Consider the following 26020-nt stretch of genomic DNA (forward strand, 5'->3'; position numbering starts at 1 on the left):
CATTGTTGGGAGTGAAACACCAATCTGTCTTAGCAAAGGTTTGGAAAGTTGACACGCGCTTTGACGTCATAAGGATGATTTGTTTCTCTGGTGTCATACAATAGCTTGACCGTGTAATCAACCGTTACTGGACGGGATATTGTTAGATCGATGCTTGTTAATTATCCGGGGCTATTTATAGCCTTGACAACTAGTGGCAGCAGTCGATAAATTGCTGCTTTGCACCTTGTAAACATATATTTTGTCTAACTGTGCATTCATGGCTGTATGTTGTGATACTAGATTATAGGTATTGTGTAGTGAAGGGAAAAGTTCAGAATGCGTTTGTGGACGTTTGTGGACCTTTGTCTTGGTACATACAAATGCATTGCTTTATATCATCAAATGATAGGGTTTAATTGAAGAATTCATGAAAATGAAATACATAAAGTTATATATAGCAAATTTATAATATATGTGACATAAATTTTATAAATAGTAAATTTATTGTATGTGGTTCACACATCACACATTGCATTAATTGCTAAAGCTGTCACGCCGGTGTCCGCGTCTACGTATGCGTCGGCGTCAGCGGCGTCCAACCACTACTTTAAAGTTTTTGGGATCAATTTTTGGAAAGCTATGTCCAAAAGTATTCACCTCACACCCTTCTTATTTAGTTTATACATTCATTAGAGGTCTAGGAGTAATTATATGGCAAAATCATGCAGACAGGTTTTGTGATTTTTTCGCATTTTACCATTTTGTGAACTAAACTTTTTTTAGCAACCAAAATCCACTTTAAAGTTTTGGAGGTAAGTAAAAAAGTATGCACCTAACACCCTTCTAATTTGGTTTATGCATTTATAAGATGTCCAGGAGTGATGCTATGGCAAAATCATGCAGAAAAAAAATGTGATTTTTGTTTTACATTTTACCGTGTAATGGACTTAATTTTATTGGCACAAAAACCCTCTTTAAAGATTTTGGGGGTTAGTTTTGGAAAGCTTGTCAGTCCACACCTTTCTTATTTGGTTTATACATCCACTAAAGGTCTAGGAGTGATATTATGTGACATACAATTTCAAAATGACATGCTTATAGATACATAAAGAATGAATACATAGTGTGATTGCTGCCGCCGGCGAGCTTTACCAATCATTGATTGCACTTGTTTTATTATTGTTGTCAAGGAAAATATCAGTTAAATGTGCAAATCAACAGATACCATGCAAGAATGTACAGTATAATCTGTCTGGTAAATGGTAATATATGAAATATGGAGGTTTGCATCAAAATATTTTGACGGGGTTCAAACCACACGCAAATGTTAATATGCCATTTACAGTTTATCATTCACCGGAGTGCGCACATCAACAAGTCCTAATCAGAACATCAGAACATCAAAACATACAAAACTTCGTACTATGGTCACCAATTCAGAGACTCCATAAAATGTATGTACACCTTAACATAGAAACCCAGATGAGCAGGCCTCGAACTCTCGATATACGGCACCCACTCGCCTAGCCAGAAATACCCGCAGCTTTAATTATAGGGAACAACCAACCAATTGAAAAAATATATTTTGAAACAGCCCCTGTGTATAGAACATTGAGCCAAGGATAAAATGTTTGGCAGCCACTGATTGGCCAGTATGTTACGAAGTGAGAAAATAGATATGTAGCCTGATAGGTAACTATCAATAAGAAATGTTGATATAAATTTCTTAAGTCCGATTGGTTTTTTCCCCAAAAGTTCACGTAATAATAGTAAACAGGTAAACATTTAAGATTTTTGAGAATTTTTACTGCGAAATTCACCTATTTTCAAAATGGCTACCCTGGAGAAAATTTGAGCTGAAGGACCCAACTTTTGTTTTTGATTAGGTGTTATATCAGACCCTAAACTTTTGTTATAAACCATAATTGTCATATTCAATTCAAGAATTTGAATGAAATAATCCAAAACGTTAACACTAAGGTCTATGGGAAAACAATTGGTTGGTTGGTCTCTATAGCGCTGCGCCACCTCGGCGTTCTTAAACAAGATCGTTTCAATGGTATATATAACATAGTAACACAGATGATGAAGGAAGACAACGATAAATATAAAAACAAGCAAAAGCTAACGACAAACTTTTTAGCTCTTGCTGCTCTTCGGGAAGGTCTATATAGTAAGAGTCGGGCGAATATATTTAGTTCCTATCAATACTAACCAGCGCAGACGCCTGTGATAGATATATTAATTCTACATCAATAAATCCTAAGATTAATAATGACGATATGTTTGTAAACACACTTTCAATTCACAGATATCATCATGGGGTGTCATATTGCATATTACTGTACAGATATTCGACCCTCAACACACCAGCCAGGTTTGGACTGCTGACCAGTCACATACATTTGCTGTTGAGATTGGATTTGCACATATGCATATACGGCCTTACTATTTCTCCCTTATCAACCACAATTTGGAACGTACGCAGTGCGCCAGCTCGAATAGGTGTCCTTTTAACTGTTGTTCATCGATCTATAATAAGGTCTCTGACAAAAATGTCTTTTTCTGTAAAAGTAGTTAATATAAACGTAAACTGTATTTTGAACATGCAAATACTCAAAATGTCCACGATAACATACAAATACATTAACATCATTTGGACGACGACAGCTATAGAAATAACAATATATATGGTGCAAGAAAATAATGTTAGGTTGTAATCCTATAATACTGAGATACATCATAATAACCTTTGTAGCAATTGTTCAAACCAGATCATTCGTTGGTAATCAGTTATTGTTTTTTTTTTTTTTTTCAGTTATCAATTTTGAATGATGATAAAATTTTATCGGTTATTCGATTGACTGAGGATCGGTAGATTGTTGATGAACGGTTTAATGCCGAGTGGGCGAAAAATTTGGAACTTTAGCTGAGAAAGTCGTAAGGGCTGCACTGTAAAAAAATCGTTTACAGTTGCGATGTTGGTTGGTCCAGACCTGTGTTCGCATGTTATGCACATTGATCATGCTAGTTCGCACATATTAAATTTATCTTCAAGATTCTGAAGGCAGTAATTTGATTTGTTAATCGCAAAGGTTACCTGGATGTCGTCAGATCCTCTTTGAAACGGAGTGATAATAAGGATCTGAATTAGATTGTGTCATCACATTTAAGGATGAAACTGTCTTTTTTTGGTGTCTATGGTTGATATAGATGACAGAGCTTTGCAAACGTTTGTTTGCAAAGCTCTGGCATCTATATCGACCATAGACACCAAAAAAGGACAATTTAATGCTTATATTTACATTCATGACATATTCGTTTTGTTATTTTTTTAAATTGAAATTGAGCTAGCATAAAAATGCCAATATTCAGCGATTTCGTCAATGGGGTTCGACAAATAGAACAGCTGATTTTTTCAAAATTCATTTGTCACGTGCAGATTGGCAAACAAAAAAGTGCATTGAAATAATACGAAAAAGACAAAGTCTGTTCAATTTTTTTTATTATTTGTGTAACAATATTGTATAAAATGTCTTTTTGATACTTTTTAATTAACATAAAACGATTTACGTTAGTTACAAGTAGTTCCAGTGGGTTAATATATTCATGCGCGGCATGGATTGTTGTCACGTTTTTGGTGTCAATTATGGTCACGTAGACTGCAAATCGTTTAAGTTTATATCTGGCTTTACCACCAAAATGTAAATATTAAATGAATAGTACTCACGACAAGATCTCAACAGCGATATTTTCAGTAAATTTCAGATTGTGTTTTAATCGGAAAGGAAATTAATACCACTTTCCTGACCACGGATATCATTATATACCTTATAATGAGAAGATAGAAAGCTACTTAAAATTTCATAGCTCAGATTCTGATTATATCCAATGGATAACAGTCTCAAATAATTACTTAATATAGATTCAGATGCACTTTTTGGATGTGTATACTTACCTCCTGAAAACTCTAAATATGTTGATAATAATGCATTTAATTACTGATATTGAAAATGAATTACTTGATATGTCGAAAGGACACAAATATATTGCTCTGATGGGTGATTTTAATGCAAGAACAAAAAATCTTCCAGACTACTCTGTACCAGATCAATTTCTTTTATTCTCTACATGTAACTGAAAATGATGAATTATATGCATACATGTAAGATTTTGAAAAGTTACCATTATATCAAATACCTTGGGAACGTTGTAGTGAAGATAAATCAAACACGAATAATTTCGGGTATCATCTATTAGATCTTTGTAAGAAATCTAACTTGTATATTGCAAATGGAAGACATGGAAAAGATTGTCATATTGGTAATAATTAAAAACAAAAAAACAAAAACAAAAAAACAAAAAACAAAAAAAAAATGTAATGATGCCGGTCTATAGCTAGTTGATTATCTCATTGTATTAGCAGAGTTTTTTTTAGCATTATTGAAGACTTTGATGTAAAAGATTTCGAGCCCATGCTATCCGACGTTCATTGTCGGCTAGAATTCAATTGTACTTGTAAAGATAGTCACTTTGCCAATTATGCCCCAAGGGTGACTATCGAGGCAATTCATTTTGTAAAATGGAACTCGGACAAAAAACAAGAATTTTCAAACTATATTAATGAAAATGAAACTGGAAGACTAGCAGGGCTAATGGAAACTTTAAATGAAACATCAAATCAATCTGAAATAGATAGTGCTGTAAATGAGATACGGATCATGTTCTCTGACACGTGTAAATCAGTCTTTGGTATAAAAAAATGTTTACCCACATAGTAAAGCTCAACATAATACGGATAAACAATGGTTGTCACAAGGATGTGCCAGAAAAAGACGTCAGCTTAATTTATCAAAGCATAACTATAAAATGGTAAAAAATAATTTGAATAAAAAATGACTAAAGCATAAAGACAAAGAATATCGTAATACTATGAAAAATGCGTTATGGACTCCCAGGGGAAAATAGAAGGAAAAATAAGAAAAATGTCAAAACATGATCCAAAAAAGTTTTGGGATATTTTGAACATAATAGGCAGTTTTTAGAAAAGTGCCCATGTGGATAAATCTATAGAGGACATTTTTGATTATCTTAAACATCTAAACACTGACCATATAGTTAGCGAAGAGGATGAATTCCATAGACCAAATCTAGATGAAAACATATACGATACGTATAACAATGTTACAAAATGACATACTTTCGTCACACCGTTGTGACCAAATTTTGCAATCTGGTGGCGAAGTTTTTAATTTGGTTAACGTAAATATAAGGATTGATTGTCAGTTTTTTTGCTGGCATGGACTGATGCAATTGGTACATTAACTGCTTCGCAGTTCACTTCATTTGCACGAGGTTCACTTCCCTTAATCAGTCCATGCAGGCAACAATATTGACAATCAATCCTTAAGTGATTACCAAATGCAAGAAAATTGACAACAATAAATTGAATACTAATAACTAAGCCTCTTGTTCTCACTAGGATATGTTTCTGAAGAATGAGAATAACGATCAAAATCAGTCTGTTTCGTGGACAGTGATATATCTGGTCTGTACGAGGCTCAACGGGTACTAACTAGTCAAACTATTCACAAAAGACCATGAATGATTATTTTGATTTCTCCCTTTCTCGTGTTCGAATTGATATCTCGTGCTTACATGTTTTACTTGCCCGTGCACGTACCTAAACAGTCAAATCCTTCCATCTACAAACCGTCATTACAGGTCTGAGTACCAAAAAATCATCCTACCTACACATCGCCATTACAGGTCTGAGTATACCCACAAATCCTCCTACCTACACACCGCCATTACAGGTCTGAGTATACCAATAAATCCTCCTACCTACACACCGTTGTTACATGTCTGAGTAACAACATATCCTACCTACACACCGCCATTGGTATACCAACAAATTATACAAACCAACTTTGGCCTGATAAAGACCTTGATGAGATGAGGTACGCGATTCCGTATCAACTGTAGTAGAGACATTGAACCGTAGTCATAGGGGACTGCCTAGGCCTGCTGGCCGAGGAACAATGTAGCATGAACCTGCAAAGGGCGAAAGGGACATAGAAGAGAGTGTTAAGACCGGTAACTAGCTGACTCACCCTTTGACCCTTTTGAAAAGAGAATGTTACCGCATTGAGGTTAGGAGTTAAAGATGGGATCATTTTATGTTATCAGTAATGCAACGAAGGAAGATGGCCGAAGCTTGTCTATACTGGAAACCTGGTAAACACATTATACTACTTAAACCTCTGCTTATAACTGTAATTATAGAGCATTACTTACTGTATTTCTATTCGAAAAGGTTTTGCATACAAGGATTCCTGAAAATCTATCTCAACTTCATACATTTGCGTTATCTAATCTTAAGGTTATTTTACATTGAGAAACAAGAACTTAATGGTCTTAAATGAATACCGCAATTGATCATCTGGTCAATGAAAATCAACGCATTCGCCACACCGTTCACATTCCCTCAATGCGAAAGCGCTAACACTAACCAAGGATAATAAAATCGATATAGTGTGATAGATAAATATTGTATCCAACTTATAGAATATGATGTTTGGAAAGTTTAATGTTAACCAACATATTAAAAATATTAAAAATGGTTTGCAAGCTTCATAAAAACTATCAATAGCATAGTACCATTAAATGCGGTAAAATATAATAAAGCACAAATATGTAATTTATAATTATATCATTTGCAATTTTAATAAGCGGACTGCTGTTAGCAGCGGATTCGTTATTCGAATCCTCAAAAACGAATTACGAATCCGCTGCTAACTTCAGCCCACTATTTTATACGACTCTGGAAGATAAGTAAACATATTTTTTCTATGTTTTTCGCACCATAACCAATGGGGGAAAATGCTAAATATCTACACAATTTTTTTCTGAAACCTATTTGAAATCAAATATCACCATCCTAAAGACAGAATTAATCTTGTTTTGACATACATGTATGTTGTGCATTAAGTTTTTCAGCAATCTTACCTTGATCGGGAGACACCATTTTTCGCTGTAGGTAAAACTAAATTTCTTACGTAAACACACTTTCGAAAATCCGGAACCAATTTATCAATTTTATTTTTAACAAATGTAAAGCCTGTATGTACTACTTCATAATGAATATACCAAGTATTGTGTACATTTACTTTTTTTTCATTTCTTTATGGATATCATAATACCGGCGCTATTTGCTTAACAAAAAATTACCATTGCCAGGCCGTTTTTCTGTGATCTGCTACCTTAAATCGTATTGATATCTTGTTCCGACTTCAACGACAAAAAATATTTACTAGAAGAGTCATGCAAACTTGTTTTGCATACAAGCAAGAATCAAAACAGCACTCTGTTGAATACAGTATTTCCTTGTTTATTTGCTTGTGTAAATAAAATGCTTTTTCCTCTTTTATTAAGTTATAATTATATGTCTGTCTTTTTTAATGTGGGGTAGGTGAGTGGGTAGAAGGGTGGTGTTTGTTTTTGTTGTGTTTTTTTTCACAATATCTTGAATACTGTCCTTTCTGACGTGCTAATAGATTTTTATTGATTGAGATGAATTGGGAGCAGAGGAGGCTATCAAATTTTCCACAATAAATAGAAAAATATTTGGAAACAATCGCACACGAAACTTACCAAGAAGAATTGAATTGTTCTCTGTTAAACAGAATTTCAGCTTTGTTGAATGATTTCAGATTTTCAGATATCACAGAAAAGTGAATGATCAAATTATATTTAAAATCTTCCTTTGAAAATTAGTAGAATATCAATACAACAAAATCTACGAGGGGAAAAAGGAATAGCATCAAGTAGAAAAAGTAAGACAGATCATTAGGGCCAATGAATTTAGATAGTGGAGTTGAAAAGCCGTCGTAAAAAGAATGGAAAGAAAAGATACATCATCAGTTTAATACTTCGATTGTGAAACAATGAAAGAAATACACAATTTAGGAAAATCAAAACGGAAGACCATAATGTAAACTGTAAAATGATTGTGGAAGAGTATGAAATTCTGAAAGGGGTTGTTGATTTTACTCAAAGTAATACCCTGGTCATTAAGAATTTATTGTACATATGACAACATTTTGAACGAGCATATATAGAATCTAAATTAACAACCCATAAAGAAATACCTTATAGTTGTCATAAAAAAGTGAAATCCCTGGGATCATGTTGCATTGTATTTGACCTTAAACATACCCAGGTTTGGGGTGCGTTTATGGAAGGAGCTTTCTATTCTGGTAATGAAAACAAAGAATATGGACAAATGACGAAACAGCATTTCTAACACATAATCGGTTAAATGAGAGTACAATGTAAACTATAGATTCCTATAGAACATTACAAGAATAAGAAGAGGTGTTTCAGAAGATAATAAGAGTTTTCTTTTTCATCGACGCCATCAGCGTCCTTATAAAATATTGCTTACATCACAATCTTAAATGGGGTCACTAGTCATATCTACAGGCTTTTGACACTTAATATCGCATCAGGGAGTCTTATGGTGTTAATACGTATCAAGTCGTCATCTTTCATGGAAATCGTAAAGACAACAACCTCTACTCCGGCACGAACTAGTGACCATTGTCTCCCAATACATCTACTGTCTACTCCGACACAAATTAGTGATCATTGTCTCCCAATGCATGTACTGTCTACTCCTACATGAAAACAGTGATCATTGTCTCCCAGTAAATCTACTCTCTACTCTGACACAAATTAGTGATAATTGTTCCACAATACATCTACTGTCTACTCCGACCCGAATTAGTGATCATTGTCTCCCAATACATCTACTGTCTACTCCGACACGATTTAGTGATCATTGTCTCCCAGTAATCTACTGTCTACTCCGACAGGAACTAGTGATCATTGGCTCCCAATACATCTACTGTCTACTCCGACACGATTTAGTGATCATTGTCTCCCAGTACATCTACTGTCTACTCCGACACGAAATAGTGATCATTGTCTCCCAGTACATCTACTGTCTACTCCGACACGAACTAGTGATCATTGGCTCCCAATACATATACTGTCTACTCCGACACAAATTAGTGATAATTGTCCCACAATACATCTACTGTCTACTCCGACACGAACAAGTGATCATTGTCTCCCAGTAATCTACTGTCTACTCTGACACAAATTAGTGATAATTGTCCCACAATACATCTATTGTCTACTCCGACACAAATTAGTGATAATTGTCCCACAATATATCTACTGTCTACTCCGACACAAATTAGTGATCATTGTCTCCCAGTACATCTACTGTCTACTCCGACACGAAATAGTGATCATTGTCTCCCAGTAATCTACTGTCTACTCCGACAGGAACTAGTGATCATTGTCTCCCAGTACATCTACTGTCTACTCTGACACGAAACAGTGATCATTGTATCCCAGTAAATCTACTGTCTACTTCGACTCGAAAACAGTGATCATTGTCTCCCAGTTAATCTACTGTCTACTCCGACACGAATTAGTGATCATTGTCTCCCAGTTAATCTACTGTCTACTTCGACTCGAAAACAGTGATCATTGTATCCCAGTAAATCTACTGTCTACTCCGACACGAATTATTGATCCTTGTCTCCCAGTAAATATACTGTCTACGCCGACACGAACGAGTGATCATTGTCCCTCAGAACATGAACAGTCTACTTCGATGTTATCATATCTTAATCAAACTTGATAATTGACTTCTCATTTTCCTTGTTGGATTAATAAGGAGAGAAATTTACTTTTAATTGAATTGGTTCGAAGTGATATATACGCTGGAAGGCTAGGCCACCTTTGTATATTATGTGTTGTAACAAGAGCAATACTCTATGCACCGGAAAGACGTCTATTCAGGTACGTGTATCATTAGGACGAATATAGGTTCACTAAATTCAGTATACTTTATATAGGGTGTATATTTATATATATATGTGTGCTATATTTTATATTATTGTTGCATCTTATACCTACACTTATTTTGGATATGTATTTTCATATTAAGATACAATAGTTTATATAATTGTATCGTAACATATAACATAGAATAAAATGATTTTCCCTGAATGAAAAGAATAATGTAACGCGAATATTCCGCACAAAATTGGATCGCATTAGAGTTTTTATGTCAATTCTGCAGTGATCAGTAAAAGTATTTCACTGGTGATAATGGAATAACTATCAATATCTGGCACTCGGGACACCACCATTGAATCCAAGCTACAGTCAAAATTGCCTTAACGACCACCTGAATTCAAAGATCTTCTCTATCATACATTTGTATGTATGTACAGATAGATTGAAATGTAAATTATACTTCTTCCTGGTACAAAGAAACGATACCTAGAAGGACCGCGAGTGTACTTTAGAGAACGATTACCAGGCATGGGCATATACATAGACAATTTGAACAGAGAAAGTAGCTGTAATGTGTAGCTAGTGTGTGCCAGGCAGATATAGCTGTAAAGTAGCTGTAATGTGTAGCTAGTGTGTGCCAGGCAGATATAGCTGTAAAGTAGCTGTAATGTGTAGCTAGTGTGTGCCAGGCAGATATAGCTGTAAAGTAGCTGTAATGTGTAGCTAGTGTGTGCCAGGCAGATATGTGATATGTTATATTTCATACTCTATATATGTTTGTGCGTATATTGCTGTGAATGATAAAATCTCGTATACGATATCATTTCCATTTCTCTACACTTCCAATCTGTCTCTTTTTTCACTCCACTGATTTCTAATTTCGTTTCATTGTTTATATGTACATCAATGTATATTGTTGCTGTCACATTGCTGAAATAGAGGGCTTTTAGTTGCCATAACTTGCGCCTCTTACTTGTTTTAAAGAAGCAATAAAATATGTTTGAATTAAATAATGACATAAAACCAGTATATACACAAAGCTGCTGATGGAAAGGTTACGAGTATATGATGTTATCATGATTGTCGAAGTCCATATACAGAGAACTGATGTCGTATGGGTTATGAGCCTTGGCACATTTCCTTCGTTCTATATGTGTTTTGCGCTTTCTTTAGGTTTTGTCTGCCATGTTGTACAATTCCCGAAGTGATAAACGTACGATATCAATGACTTCCCTGAGAGTAGCTTTAGTTTATCCTAGTGGATCACATGTATTCTGAAATGTTTCCGCTACGTTAACAGGCAACATTAAGTGATATCTCATACTCTACAACAAAAGCTTCTCAACCCGTTAATTAAATAGTTGTATGGAAGGAGCACGATGTCTCAACATGTTTGTTTACGAGAATGTAATACAATGATGTCATATGCTTGACTTAGTCTGTGGCACCTCAGTTAAACGAAAAGAGAAACATAGAGGAAGGATGAGATGGTCTCTTACCTATCCTCTCTACTGTGTCAGAGTCATTCAAGTTACATAACTACGACAAAGACATTAAAATGTTGTATAGGTATGCTGACTTTCATTCTTTTTCACAACATCCCTTACAGCATCCATTTCATGTTAAATATAAACGGGAAAATACGACATATCTGTTTTCTGTAATATTAAATAGAATTTACTGAAAAACTCGATTATATATCGGAGGAAATCCACAGGTACTATCTTAGACTACATAAAGCATGAATGTGACTCCGTTTGGCTTTCTCTCCGTAGCATACAAGATTTAAAAACCCGTAAACATATATCTATAGAATACTTTTACGTTATAGTTTCGTTTATATCTATATCGAAAACCCATATCAATAATCACAATTTGATAGCATGATATCTACAGTTATAATCCTAAAACTGCTCATGAACACTATTTATAAATATCAGTATTTCTGTTTTAATGTGAAGAATGGAGCTGCCAACTCCAATCATCAACGCATGATACTAGGGTAACTGTTTTGTATTTAAGATCATTTTTATGTTCATTTAAGACAGTCATTTCCTCAAGTAAAGTATGCAAATGACACTTTATATTGCTGTTATGAATTAATGCAAACTAGTTCGAGTGACCAACCAAATGTAGCGTTTTATCTCAAATAAAACCGCTTCAGACAGAAACATACAAGATGTAGATTAAAATTGAACATCACTCAGAATTCATTCAGTTGAAATGATGGAATGAAATTACAAATTCCTATACACTTCGCAGAAAATGTTTTGAAATTCAGTAAATACATGTATCATTAAACTTGTTTGTATTGTATTTTTGTCTGTTAACTTATGGTAATGCTGTTATAATACATCTATAATCGATACGGATATTGATGATCTAAAAATCCTGAAAATGCAACATTTTTTAAATATATTGTCTTTTCATATTTTAGAAATGTTCCTTAATTGAGAGCATAATACTACGGAATAACACAATTTTTGAAGGGATAATCTACATTTGTTAGCCACATGATAATTTGCAATTGTCATTGATAAATTAATAATCGTCAAGGAATTGAAAAGTAAAATGTCTGATTCACTTATATTTCAACAAGTCAAAAGAGTGTGTATAGTATTTCTGGATGGCAGTGAAAGTGTTAATAGTTAACATAAATTATCAATATGTATGTTTTCTTGTAGAATGCGTGTCCTTGTCGCTGTGTTGTGTGTGACTACGGTATGGGGATACCGGCATTTCCAGGATGAGATTCCTAACGGGGCAATAGTGCCACACCCATGTAAGACCAACTTCGTATGGTGGGGCGTGGGTCACCTCAACCCCCGGGGAGGAGGTAACATCAATCCGTTTGGAAAAGATTTCAAGAATGCTGGAATGGTATGTAGAGTAACTACACAGAGCATGAAAAAGATCTTTTTAAAATGCGTATAATGCTTCGCAGTTCATTTAATTTGTCTCATGCAAGAGCAATTCATTTCATCACCCCATAAAATCGACCAAAGCAACATTCAATCCTTAAGATATTTCGTTTTCAAATATATTTATATATTTCATGTCTATCTATATTTATATTTCATGTTTATATATATTTATATACTTCATGATTATCTATATTCATATTTTCATGTTTATTCATTAATATATTTCATGATTATAGATATTTATTTATTGTATTTTTTCCAGTGAAATATAGAAATTATCAAATTGATAAAACTTTTAATTTCAGGGCAGCGATAAGCAGTGATTTTTTTCTAATTCTTTTGAAGTTTTTCGTTTTTGACCAAATATAGCGAACCTATGTATTCACCTTATTGAAACTGCCGATGTTTCCAATCAAAGCGAAGAGGGATGGATGGGTTTTTTGCTGTACTGTACGTCTGAAATATTCAGATTAATTTTGTGATAAATACTCACTTGTCACTAGCTTTTCATGCATATGTTCTCCGATAACAGCAGCAAACTCTTGAATTGCGCTGATCAATCCTTTCAAAATGGCGCCGTCATGTAGACGTGGAGTAACCTCACTAAGAGACGACGTCATGAATTATGTTAATGATTCCAGCACCTTTTGACACTATTATTATTTATTTATTTTTTAGAATAAAAATGCAATTAAAGGAAAACTGACTGGTTTCTCGTTGAATATATCATATATTTCATTCGTATTACAGAATACATAGAGGATAATGAATGGCTTCCCATTTAATATAACATCTATTTCACGAGTATGACAGAATATCGAGATTTTCACGAGTGTGAAGCACGAGTGAAAAATATCGGAATACTGTGTCATACGCCATTCAATATCCTCTATATGTTTCATGTTTACAATTTTAGAAGTATCAAATAACTTCAGATAATTATCATCAAACATCGAAAGTGTTTATCGAATAAATTTTATTCTTAACACTTTCACAAATTTCATTTCAAATACTTTATGAAATCGAGTTCCATACATCATGTATTACAGAAGTGGACAAGAGCCCTGTGTGAGATGGACTCTGACGGAGACGGAGAGACAAACGGACAGGAGTTGGGAGACCCGGATTGTGTGTGGACCAAAGGAAGTGTCGCGGCGGTCACCAAAGACATCAGTCATCCTGGTCAGAGTTAAACCTATAGATCGTCCTACTGTACATAATATTTTATCTTCATATGATATTCTAAAAAAACACTTTTTCTCAAATAGTGACGTTTACAATGTCACTGGTGTAGCAAAATACATTTTAACTAGCACTTCATCTCCATTTGTAGGTGTTTGTACTCCATACTCGGCTCCCGCGTGCCATGCAGCTAACACGTGGGTAAACTGTGAGATAGAGGATTTCCATTGTGACGCGTTTAACGAAATAGGTCAGTATCATAATCTAGTGTTAGACATGCACTTGCTAAGACGAACATCACATATTACTCATAACTTAAGGTTATGATAAATTAGCGATATTTTATTAGTTATTGGCATTTCGTTCATACATGTAGTTTTAACCTTAATTGTTCATTGGCTAAACGTATAATCGAATCGAGCTGTTCATTTTACATGCTCCTGGCTTTTGTCCGATGTTGTAGTAAATAAAGTAATAATCCTATAGAATTGTCTTTTCTCATTATATAGCTAGGTATATTCCTTTAAAACCTCAATACTTTTAGAGAAGATGTTCTCTTTTAAACAAAAAGGTCTGACTCTACATTAAAGGAGCTAAGAACATCTCAATAAGGATCCCAAGGACTGCCGTGCCAGCTGCCGAGACCAGCTATTACTGTGTGAAATTCCAAATGCCCTCAGACATCGACTATCATGTACTTGGCTTTGAACCACTCATAGATAATGCAAACGTGATGCACCATATCACCGTGTATGGCTGTGACGAGTCAGGTGAGAGTTGGAGAATCCCTATGTGGTGATATTGATAAATATAGACCATATTCACTTTAAACATTTGTCACTTTTTCACAATAATGTGAAATAAATAACATCTATAACATGTAAACAGATACATCAATTGTAAACATATACGATATAGGTATCATGGTTTTTATACATGAAAAATGTGCTGTATACGTGCTAGGTTTGACAATCTAAAGAGCAAAGTTCTTCAATCCAAATGAATAACCTTAAGTTTGGGTTAAGAAAACATTGACAATTAATCTGTTCTAAAATAATTTTTATAAAACACGGCCCAATAGAAACAGAAATTGATATAATCAAAGCATTGCAATGTTTAAACACGAACAAAACATGTGGACACGAAAATACACATGTATGTTAAAGACTATTTTACAAAGTGTAGAGATGTACTTTTACCATGTTTACGATTTTTATTTACTAACGCATTTTAATCCGGATATTTTCTGGAAAAGAAAATATTGTACCTGTTTTGAAGAAGGGAAATGTTAATGATTCTAATAACAATAAAGGGGTGTTACACTTTTAAGCTGTTTAGGAAAAATCTTTATATCTATTATTACTAGAATAGATAATTTTGATTATCACTTACCACATCATTACTGATGAGCAGTTTGGTTTCAGAGAAGACTTGTCCACCATTGACGCTGTTTCGACATTACGTTAATTAATCGTACTCTTAAAAAAGAAACAACATATACTGCTGTTTGATTGTTTATAAGAATGCTTTTGATTTTCTAAATCGGCAAATCTTTGGTACAAACTAATAAAAAATGGAGTCGAGGGCAGAATGTTAGCTGTGATTAGACCTTTGTATAGTGCTGTGAAATGTTGTGTTAAAGCTAATGGTTCATTATATAATCATTTCCAGTGTGATAATGGTTTATTTCAAGAAGAAATGTATCTCCTGTATTGTTATCAGTGTACGTTTATAATTGTGGAATGCAATTTTTAAACGATAATTGTACATCGATCAAGATGCAAACCATTAATTTATTTGTGCTTATGTATGCTAATGACATGGATGAGACTCCTGAAGGGTTTCAACAAATGTTAGATTCATGATCAAATTACACGAGTAAATGGGACCTTACTGTGAATACAAGCAAGACTAAAATGATTGTTGTTTTTCGTAATTGTGGTATTCTTAGAAATAACGAAGTTTGGTGTTACAAAGGCTGTAAATTAGAAACTGTTAATGAATTTAATTACCTGAAGTACTTCTAGATTATAACGGTTAATTCAGGATCACTCAACAAGAAGATTTCAGAACAAAGTAGAAAAGCTTATTTATTTTCTTGATTAAATGTATGCCAAAAAATTATTTCAATGTTGAAACACAACTGCCTGTATTTGATGCATATGCCAATAGCATTATACGATTTGGTTGTGAAATAAAGGGATTTCGTTCTGTCCCGGATCTAGAGTAAGTACATATCATTTATTTTTGCAAAATAGTGTGTAGAAAAAAACTCGATTGTCTCCTAAAGGAATTTTATATCAACATATGTACAGCAGTTATAGTTTACAAGATTATCTGAAAAAAAACCCGTATCAGTTGAATACTTGAAAGAATTTGCTAAATTTCGACTATCGTCACACACTCTAAAAGAAACTCTTGAAAAGGCTAGATATCATAACATTAAGCGACACCAAAGAGTTTGTCATTTATGTGACCTGCGTGATATTAAAAGGAGAGCTCCATTTTGTTTTAGTTTGTCTTTGTTTTGCAAATTTAAGAGATACATTTTTGAAAAGATATCATGTAACAAATCCAAATGTATATAAATTAGTGGAATTACTTTCTCCAAATAGCCCTTAAGAATTAACCAGTTTGGGTAAATAAATAAAGCTTGCTAATACGGAAAGGTTAGAATTATTACCTCGATGAAATATTTCGAATGTACAGAATACTTTTTAATAGGTAATTACTTATTATGAATACATGTAATTATGAGGTTACGAATATATAAATACACTCTCCAATCACTGCTGTGTATTAACTGTTCCAAGACTTAACTTGTATATATTATTTTTGTGAAATCTATTCTATATATATATATGTCTGAACTCTAAACTGATGAACTAATCAGCTCAAAGTAATAAAGAGCTTGAACTCTATATATGCTGATGGATTTAAACTTTTGGCGTGAATAGCCAGGCCTTGTAATACCGAATTAGGGTACAATACATGCTGTTTACATCAGGTTGGCCGCAATTTCACAATGTATTTGATTGGTGTAGACCTTTGAGTGAAAGTTAACAATCGGTCGAATATTTCTTTGTACAAATCTTATATTTGTGGTTTCAGTTTGTCCATTCGGAAGACGATATCTATCTTCTGTGTACTATATCAACATGAAGTGCATTTGTTTTTTTTTTCTTCTATTTGCAATGCCTAAAAATCAATTACAAATATATTTATGCATGAAATAAATACAATGTATATATTTCAGATGAAGATATAAAAGACTTTAACAAACCTGAGCCCTGTGGAGCTTACTCTCGTCAGTGTCCGTCCTATCTATTAAGCTGGGCAGTCGGCAGAAGTGGCAAATGTTTTCACAAACAGACTGGTATCCGGATAGGAAAAACTGCGTACAGGACAGTCATGATGCAGGTAGATAAATGGTCGTACTATATAATATAGTCGTACTATAGGACATGGTTGTACTATAGGACATAGTCGTACTATAGAACATGGCCGTACTATAGAACATGGTCGTACTATAGGACATGGTCGTACTATAGGACATAGTCGTACTATAGGACATAGTCGTACTATATAATATAGTCGTACTATGGGACATGGTTGTACTATAGGACATAGTCGTACTATAGAACATGGCCGTACTATAGAACATGGTCGTACTGTAGAACATAGTCGTACTATAGAACATGGTCGTACTGTAGAACATGGCCGTACTATAGAATATAGTCGTACTATAGAACATAGTCGTACTATAGAACACAGTCGTACTATAGAACATTGTCGTACTATATAATATATTCGTACTATATAACATAGTCGTACTATATAACATGGTCGTACTGTATAATATAGTCGTACTATAGAACATAGTCGTACTATAGAACATAGTCGTACTATAGAACATAGTCGTACTATTCCGGGTTGACATGAATATTTGACCACCCGAGAGGTGTCATGTCACCCGAGGGCGTAGCCCGAGGGTGACATGACACCTCAAGGGTGGGCAAATATTCATGTCAACTCGGAACAAGGGCAGTAATTGTTTTATTATACCGAAAAAAACATAAGTGAATTAATTTTGGTATCAATAAGTTTATTTATTACTATCAACAGTTTTTAAGAAAAGTTTTTAAGAGGTACCCCATCGTCTTTCTGGACCCGGCATAAAATTCTCCCAGTCGAACTTTCAATGTATGGACGTCGAAGTTTTCACAATCCTTGGTCTAGGCCTACCTGTTGCAGATAGGAAATGTCTAAAGGAATCCACGGCCTCATTGATGACCCTTTTGGTGTTTTTAGAATCCTTTTCTTGCAATAATTTCGCCAATTCCTCCTCTGTTGGCAGACGATAGCGTCCGCGGCAGCCATTGTTGTTGTCAAGCAGAATACTCGGAACTCCTCTGATTCGACTACTCGTACTATATAATATAGTCGTACTATAGAACATGGTCGTACTATAGAACATGGCCGTACTATAGAAAATGGCCGTACTATAGAACATAGTCGTACTATATAATATAGTCGTACTGTAGAATATAGTTGTACTATAGAACATGGTCGTACTATAGAACATGGTCGCACTATATAATATAGTCGTACTATAGAACATAGTCGTACTATAGAACATGGTCGTACTATAGAACATAGTCGTACTGTAGAACATGAACATAGAAAATAAAAGTCCTATGTAACTATCATGAAAGTGTGAAGATTCAAAGGGACACAATCCCATCACATTATAATAACGGTTTACAGTGTGGTGTACTCTCATGGAGATCGCAGACAGTTACTGAACATTGTATACAATGTTTATTTGACAGTGTGTGCTTTTCATCTCGTTTATTAAAACACATTTGCATTTCAATCTTGAATTACATTTGTGTAATGTTCATGAATGCTGTAAACGTCCAAACTCAGCAGGCAATGTGCTGATCGGGTCCTGTCATAGCCTGATGAATCATTCGAGTATTTCTGGAACGATTGTTAAAACAGTGGAAAATAAAATAAAAAGCTTACATTATTTTACGTGTTTATATATAATGCTTGCTACGCTTTGAAGTTGCGATTTAGTGAAGTTTGGTCATCTTAAAATCTTCTCACCATCCGACATTTAAGTGAATACTGGGCTATCAACCAATCCATCTACAACGTATTACTTTTGATTTGTTCAAACTCTACCTACTGTTTGACCCTAACAACGTATTACTTTCGATTTGAACGCAATTTGTGCATAGGCCAAAAGTTCAAACTCTACCCACTGTTTGACCCTAACAACGGTTAATGTCGATTTGTTCACACTCTACCCACTGTTTGACCCTAACAACGGTTACTTTCGATTTGTTCACACTCTACCCACTGTTTGACCCTAACAACGGTTGATGTCGATTTGTTCACACTCTACCCACTGTTTGACCCTAACAACGGTTACTTTCGATTTGTTCACACTCTACCCACTGTTTGACCCTAACAACAGTTACTTTCGATTTGTTCACACTCTACCCACTGTTTGACCCTAACAACGGTTACTTTCGATGTGTTCACTCTCTACCTACTGTTTGACCCTAACAACGGTTACTTTCGATTTGTTCACTCTCTACCCACTGTTTGACCCTAACAACGGTTACTTTCGATTTGTTCACTCTCTACCCACTGTTTGACCCTAACAACGGTTACTTTCGATTTGTTCACACTCTACCCACTGTTTGACCCTAACAACGGTTACTTTCGATTTGTTAACTCTCTACCCACTGTTTGACCCTAACAACGGTTACTTTCGATTTGTTCACACTCTACCTACTGTTTGACCTTAACAACGGTTACTTTCGATTTGTTCACACTCTACCCACTGTTTGACCCTAACAACGGTTACTTTCGATTTGTTCACACTCTACCCACTGTTTGACCCTAACAACGGTTACTTTCGATTTGTTCACACTCTACCCACTGTTTGACCCTAACAACGGTTACTTTCGATTTGTTCGCACTCTACCTACTGTTTGACCCTAACAACGGTTACTTTCGATTTGTTCACACTCTACCCACTGTTTGACCCTAACAACGGTTACTTTCGATTTGTTCACTCTCTACCCACTGTTTGACCCTAACAACGGTTACTTTCGATTTGTTCACACTCTACCCAATGTTTGACCCTAACAACGGTTACTTTCGATTTGTTCACACTCTACCCACTGTTTGACCCTAACAACGGTTAATGTCGATTTGTTCACACTCTACCCACTGTTTGACCCTAACAACGGTTACTTTCGATTTGTTCGCACTCTACCTACTGTTTGACCCTAACAACGGTTACTTTCGATTTGTTCACACTCTACCCACTGTTTGACCCTAACAACGGTTACTTTCGATTTGTTCACTCTCTACCCACTGTTTGACCCTTACAACGGTTACTTTCGATTTGTTCACACTCTACCCACTGTTTGACCCTAACAACGGTTACTTTCGATTTGTTCACTCTCTACCCACTGTTTGACCCTAACAACGGTTACTTTCGATTTGTTCACACTCTACCCACTGTTTGACCCTAACAACGGTTACTTTCGATTTGTTCACACTCTACCCACTGTTTGACCCTAACAACGGTTACTTTCGATTTGTTCACACTCTACCCACTGTTTGACCCTAACAACGGTTACTTTCGATTTGTTCACACTCTACCCACTGTTTGACCCTAACAACGGTTACTTTCGATTTGTTCACTCTCTACCCACTGTTTGACCCTAACAACGGTTACTTTCGATTTGTTCACACTCTACCCACTGTTTGACCCTAACAACGGTTACTTTCGATTTGTTCACACTCTACCCACTGTTTGACCCTAACAACGGTTACTTTCGATTTGTTCACTCTCTACCCACTGTTTGACCCTAACAACGGTTACTTTCGATTTGTTCACACTCTACCCACTGTTTGACCCTAACAACGGTTACTTTCGATTTGTTCACACTCTACCCACTGTTTGACCCTAACAACGGTTACTTTCGATTTGTTCACACTCTACCCATTGTTTGACCCTAACAACGGTTACTTTCGATTTGTTCACACTCTACCCATTGTTTGACCCTAACAACGGTTACTTTCGATTTGTTCACACTCTACCCACTGTTTGACCCTAACAACGGTTACTTTCGATTTGTTCACTCTCTACCCACTGTTTGACCCTAACAACGGTTACTTTCGATTTGTTCACACTCTACCCACTGTTTGACCCTAACAACGGTTAATGTCGATTTGTTCACACTCTACCCACTGTTTGACCCTAACAACGGTTACTGTCGCGCTCTTCATTCATGATTTACTGACATCGGACTCTCAAGTAACAACTAGTTGATGTATCAGTAGGATTTTAATTATTAATACAATATCTCACCTGAGATTTTCATTTATTACACAATGTGTGTGTTCCTTATGATCTGAAACGTAACTTGTTTTTGTGTTGTACATGTGATTTTTGCTCGCCCTAATCTCAACTCTGAGAAATAAACCTACCACTATTGACCTAGTTGTAGTGTATGTTATTGTCATCTACCTAACTCTTCTTGTTATAAGTGATCTTACCAAGTTGACTGAATTCTACCTTTAATCCGTACAGGTTCATTGGAACAACCCGGATCATATCACTGACTACACCGACAACTCTGGAGTGAATTTGTATTACACCCCCAATCTCAGATCATACGATCTGAATGTAATGACACTTGGCTCACAATACTTTGAAATCCCCCCTGGAGAAAAGGAAGTTAAGGTTGAAGGTTGGTGCAGTAGCGACTGCTCATCACGCTTGCTGACAGGACCAATGTATATCACAACGGCACACAACCACATGCACTACCTTGGTAAGATGTAATTTACCTAGCTGTTAACATCGAATAAAATGTATGTACACAATCGTATATTTTAACTCATCTCCAAGAGAAGAAAGTTCATTGTAGATTCCTGATAAGAGTTAATATTATGTAATAAGGATGACTTTGACCATTGGTCGATCTGGCAATCTTTTAAAGTGTTCTTTGCGTTGCGTATGTATAATGAGGAAGCCTTTCATATTCCATTAAAATAGTATTTTAGTATCTATCTGAAATTTCCTTTTTCCTTTCTAAAAGTTCAATATGTCAGTAAAGAATAAACTAAAAATAAGATATACTAAAATGTAATGGTGTGTATATTACACGGAGTGAAGTGTATGATGAGTATATTATACAGAAATATCATAGTGTGTTTATTATATTGAGTGTTGTTTATGATGAATATATTACACAGAAATATCATGGTGTATGTATTATACAATTAATCGATTAATGAGGGTAAGAAAATAAACAAAAATGTGGATTTCCATGGAGGCACGCTCTTCTGAAAAAAGGTCCTTATTAAGTCAATTAGCTTAACGAAGATTTATCTACCTAACGAAAAACATATCACCACTACGATTTCCATACCATTGATTTCACGTTCGTTTGGTATTCTTTTCTGTCCATACTATGTTTACGCTGTTGACACTAGCACAAAGACATTAGTGATAAACAGATAATTAAGATGATGTAAAGACGATCAAATGTATATTCATCTTCATTAAAACCTTTTCCTATGATATAGGACGAAAACAAAAACTTCAGCAGTTCAGAAACGGAGTGTGGATCAGAGATATTACCAACGAAGAGGATTTTCAATACGACCGTTACGTTTCATTTCAGTAAGTACATAGTCTATATCGAACAACTTGTTTCGCCTTTATTTCATGATTTCATATCTACTTGATTTCCCATGTCGATGGTGAATGCGTCTTCAGCCATGCTTTATCTTGACGGCCGAAAACGTTCTATTTTTGGAGACGCCAGAATAGTTTACCCGTACAGCGTTGATACTGTGGACACTGTAATAGTTTACATGTATATTGACACTGTAATAGTTTACATGTATGTTGACGCTGTAATAGTTTACATGTGTGTTGACACTGTAATAGATTACATGTGTGTTGACACTGTAATAGTTTACATGTATGTTGACACTGTAATAGATTACATGTGTGTTGACGCTGTAATAGTTTACATGTATGTTGACACTGTAATAGATTACATGTATGTTGACACTGTAATAGTTTACATGTATATTGACACTGTAATAGTTTACATGTATATTGACGCTGTAATAGTTTACATGTATATTGACGCTGTAATAGTTTACATGTATATTGACGCTGTAATAGTTTACATGTATGTTGATGCTGTAATAGTTTACATGTATATTGACACTGTAATAGTTTACATGTGTGTTGATGCTGTAATAGTTTACATGTGTGTTGACACTGTAATAGATTACATGTGTGTTGACACTGTAATAGTTTACATGTATGTTGACACTGTAATAGATTACATGTGTGTTGACGCTGTAATAGTTTACATGTATGTTGACGCTGTAATAGCTTACATGTATGTTGACGCTGTAATAGTTTACATGTATATTGACGCTGTAATAGTTTACATGTATGTTGACGCTGTAATAGTTTACATGTATGTTGACGCTGTAATAGCTTACATGTATGTTGACGCTGTTATAGTTTACATGTATGTTGACGCTGTAATAGTTTACATGTGTGTTGACGCTGTTATAGTTTACATGAATGTTGACACTGTAATAGTTTACATGTATGTTGACACTGTAATAGCTTACATGTATGTTGACACTATAATAATTTACACTTATGTTGATGCTGTAATAGTTTACATGTATATTGACGCTGTAATAGTTTACATGTATGTTGACACTGTAATAGTTTACATGTATGTTGACGCTGTAATAGTTTACATGTATGTTGACACTGTAATAGTTTACATGTATGTTGACACTGTAATAGTTTACATGTATATTGACACTGTAATAGTTTACATGTATGTTGACGCTGTAATAGTTTACATGTATGTTGACACTATAATAATTTACACGTATGTGGGCACTGTAATAGTTTACACGTATGTTGACGCTGTGGACACTGTAATAGTGTACACGTATGTTGACACTGTGGACGTTGCAATAATTTACATGTATGTTGTCGCTGTAACAGTATCCACGTTTATTGCATTTTTGCGAGTGAAATTTGTCAAACTGATAAAACTTTAATTTTAACTGCAGCGATGAGAAATGAAGATATAAGATTTTGCAGTTAAGGTAGTCCAACCCTTCGGGTTTCCTCAAGTAGATTTCCTTAATTTTATTTTTATTCCAATGTTAAGTATGCTCTTATCATAAAAAAACACATAAAAACATATGTCACCACGTTCGTTTTACTACTAGGGCCACATAAGATACGTATTAATTAATAGCTGAACCATATTTTGGTGGATTTTGGTGGATTTTGGTGGATTTTTTCTTTCCCCAATAATTTTCACCTTAAAGCATGAAAGAAGTTTATATCCGATTTATGTCATCGGTCAAATTTATTTTTGTAATCACAAATTGTTTTGTTGTGCTAGGTTTGACCCTCCTATCGAAGTCCTGCCTGGTGATGAGCTTAAGACCACCTGTGTATACCAATCTACTGGTAAGGACAAGACGACTTTCGACGGTGCGGGGACTTCAGATGAAATGTGCAATGTTCTTTTACAATTCTTTCCGGCTGCTAACACAAAAGAATTGTATTGCTTGTCGTGGAAAAAGTATGATTTATGCAAAATGGTATATTTTCCATCAGAGTTCCCGGTGATTGACGGCTGCGAAGTTGCGTCAATGTTCAACCCATTTCATCCAGACCTCATCAGTGTCCTTTCTAACCTTAAAAAACTTTGTAAACCTTTCGATATGTGTACACAAGAGTGCAAGCAGTATGTCAAAGACATGGTGTTGAGTAACAAGTGTTTCAGCGGAGATATCGTCAGTGTGTACCGTCGAATGTCCATACATCACCTACCCGCCTTCGCTGAAGTATGGGCGGCCATTGATTCATGTAAAACAGAGATTGAAGTGGATACCTGTCAGGAACAATGTGACTTGGCAGATGATGGCATTACAGATAAATGACCAGCAGTAATACAGTATAACTTTCACCAATCAACAGGTTTTATCAGACTCCAGATTTGGGTATAATTACAAAGCTAAAGATAGTGTACCAACTTTGCTGCGTCTACCATATAGAAAAACAGTATCGATATGTTTTATGTAATTTCTATCTTTATATATCTGAGTGAGATCAAACGCAAAGTACCAACAAAAGTTGAACCACCTAGCCGATGTTTGGGACACACATGAAACTTTTACCGTTTCTCAGTAATACTTGACCAAATGATTTTGATAGGCGAAAGCCGTCCAAGTGTCGTACAAAATCATTTCGTCGAACAACACTGAGAAACAAGAAAGGTTTGGCGTATATCACAGACATTGGCAAGGCGGTTCAACTTTGGAACCTTGCGCATGATCTCACTTACATATATTAGTGCAGAAGAACCTGAAGCGGCAGCGAACATGCCCTTACACTTAATGCACGATAGTAAAAAACACGTTTGCCCTGCACAATATTACTGATGGCTCCTTTAGCCATGCTACATAGAATGCTTTACCGTATTGTCGTGCGTTTATTATGTTGAATTACATTATTGGGTTTTTAAGATGTGTTTGTTTTCTCGGTGTAACGACCAATGCAACGCACAACCAATTGACTTTTGAGGAGACGGAGTCTTAATGAAGTAGCTGGTGGCTACCACACTTGAATAATGGGAGAACTGTCAAGAGACAAGTGCGGAAATAAGGTTTGAATTATTCAGCGACATATACCGTCATTGTTTACTTTTTACAGTTATGCGGTCAAAATGTTTAATTATACATTTTTCTTTTTCCAAATATGGACTGATATAGCTTCCTTAATACAAATGTATGTACATGTTAATGTCCTGTATATCATTCTCTGCTCTGTATCAGTTTATGAAAATAAAAGTCATTGTCAGTGACTGGAGGGTATTGTACGATAGAAGATTCCTGTGTTTCGGTCTGCCCTACACATGATTTGTATGTTCGTTAGTGTTAACATTTTACAGAGGAGA

At 35.1% G+C, this 26020-nt stretch overlaps 1 protein-coding gene across 1 annotated transcript; it reads left to right on the forward strand.

The window, feature by feature from the left end:
* Positions 1–9766: 9766 nt before the first annotated feature.
* Positions 9767–25588, forward strand: LOC117316585 (peptidyl-glycine alpha-amidating monooxygenase A-like). The gene is made up of 9 exons (XM_033871252.1): positions 9767–9858; positions 12543–12738; positions 13832–13964; positions 14116–14214; positions 14555–14734; positions 17221–17384; positions 21586–21829; positions 22587–22683; positions 24461–25588. The coding sequence occupies exons 2-9, from the start codon at positions 12544–12546 to the stop codon at positions 25002–25004; spliced, it is 1656 nt and encodes a 551-aa protein (XP_033727143.1). The 5' UTR covers positions 9767–9858; position 12543; the 3' UTR covers positions 25005–25588.
* Positions 25589–26020: the final 432 nt, after the last annotated feature.

This window comes from Pecten maximus, chromosome 2 (assembly GCF_902652985.1).
Source record: "Pecten maximus chromosome 2, xPecMax1.1, whole genome shotgun sequence".
In the NCBI taxonomy this organism is placed as follows: Eukaryota; Metazoa; Mollusca; class Bivalvia; order Pectinida; family Pectinidae; genus Pecten; species Pecten maximus.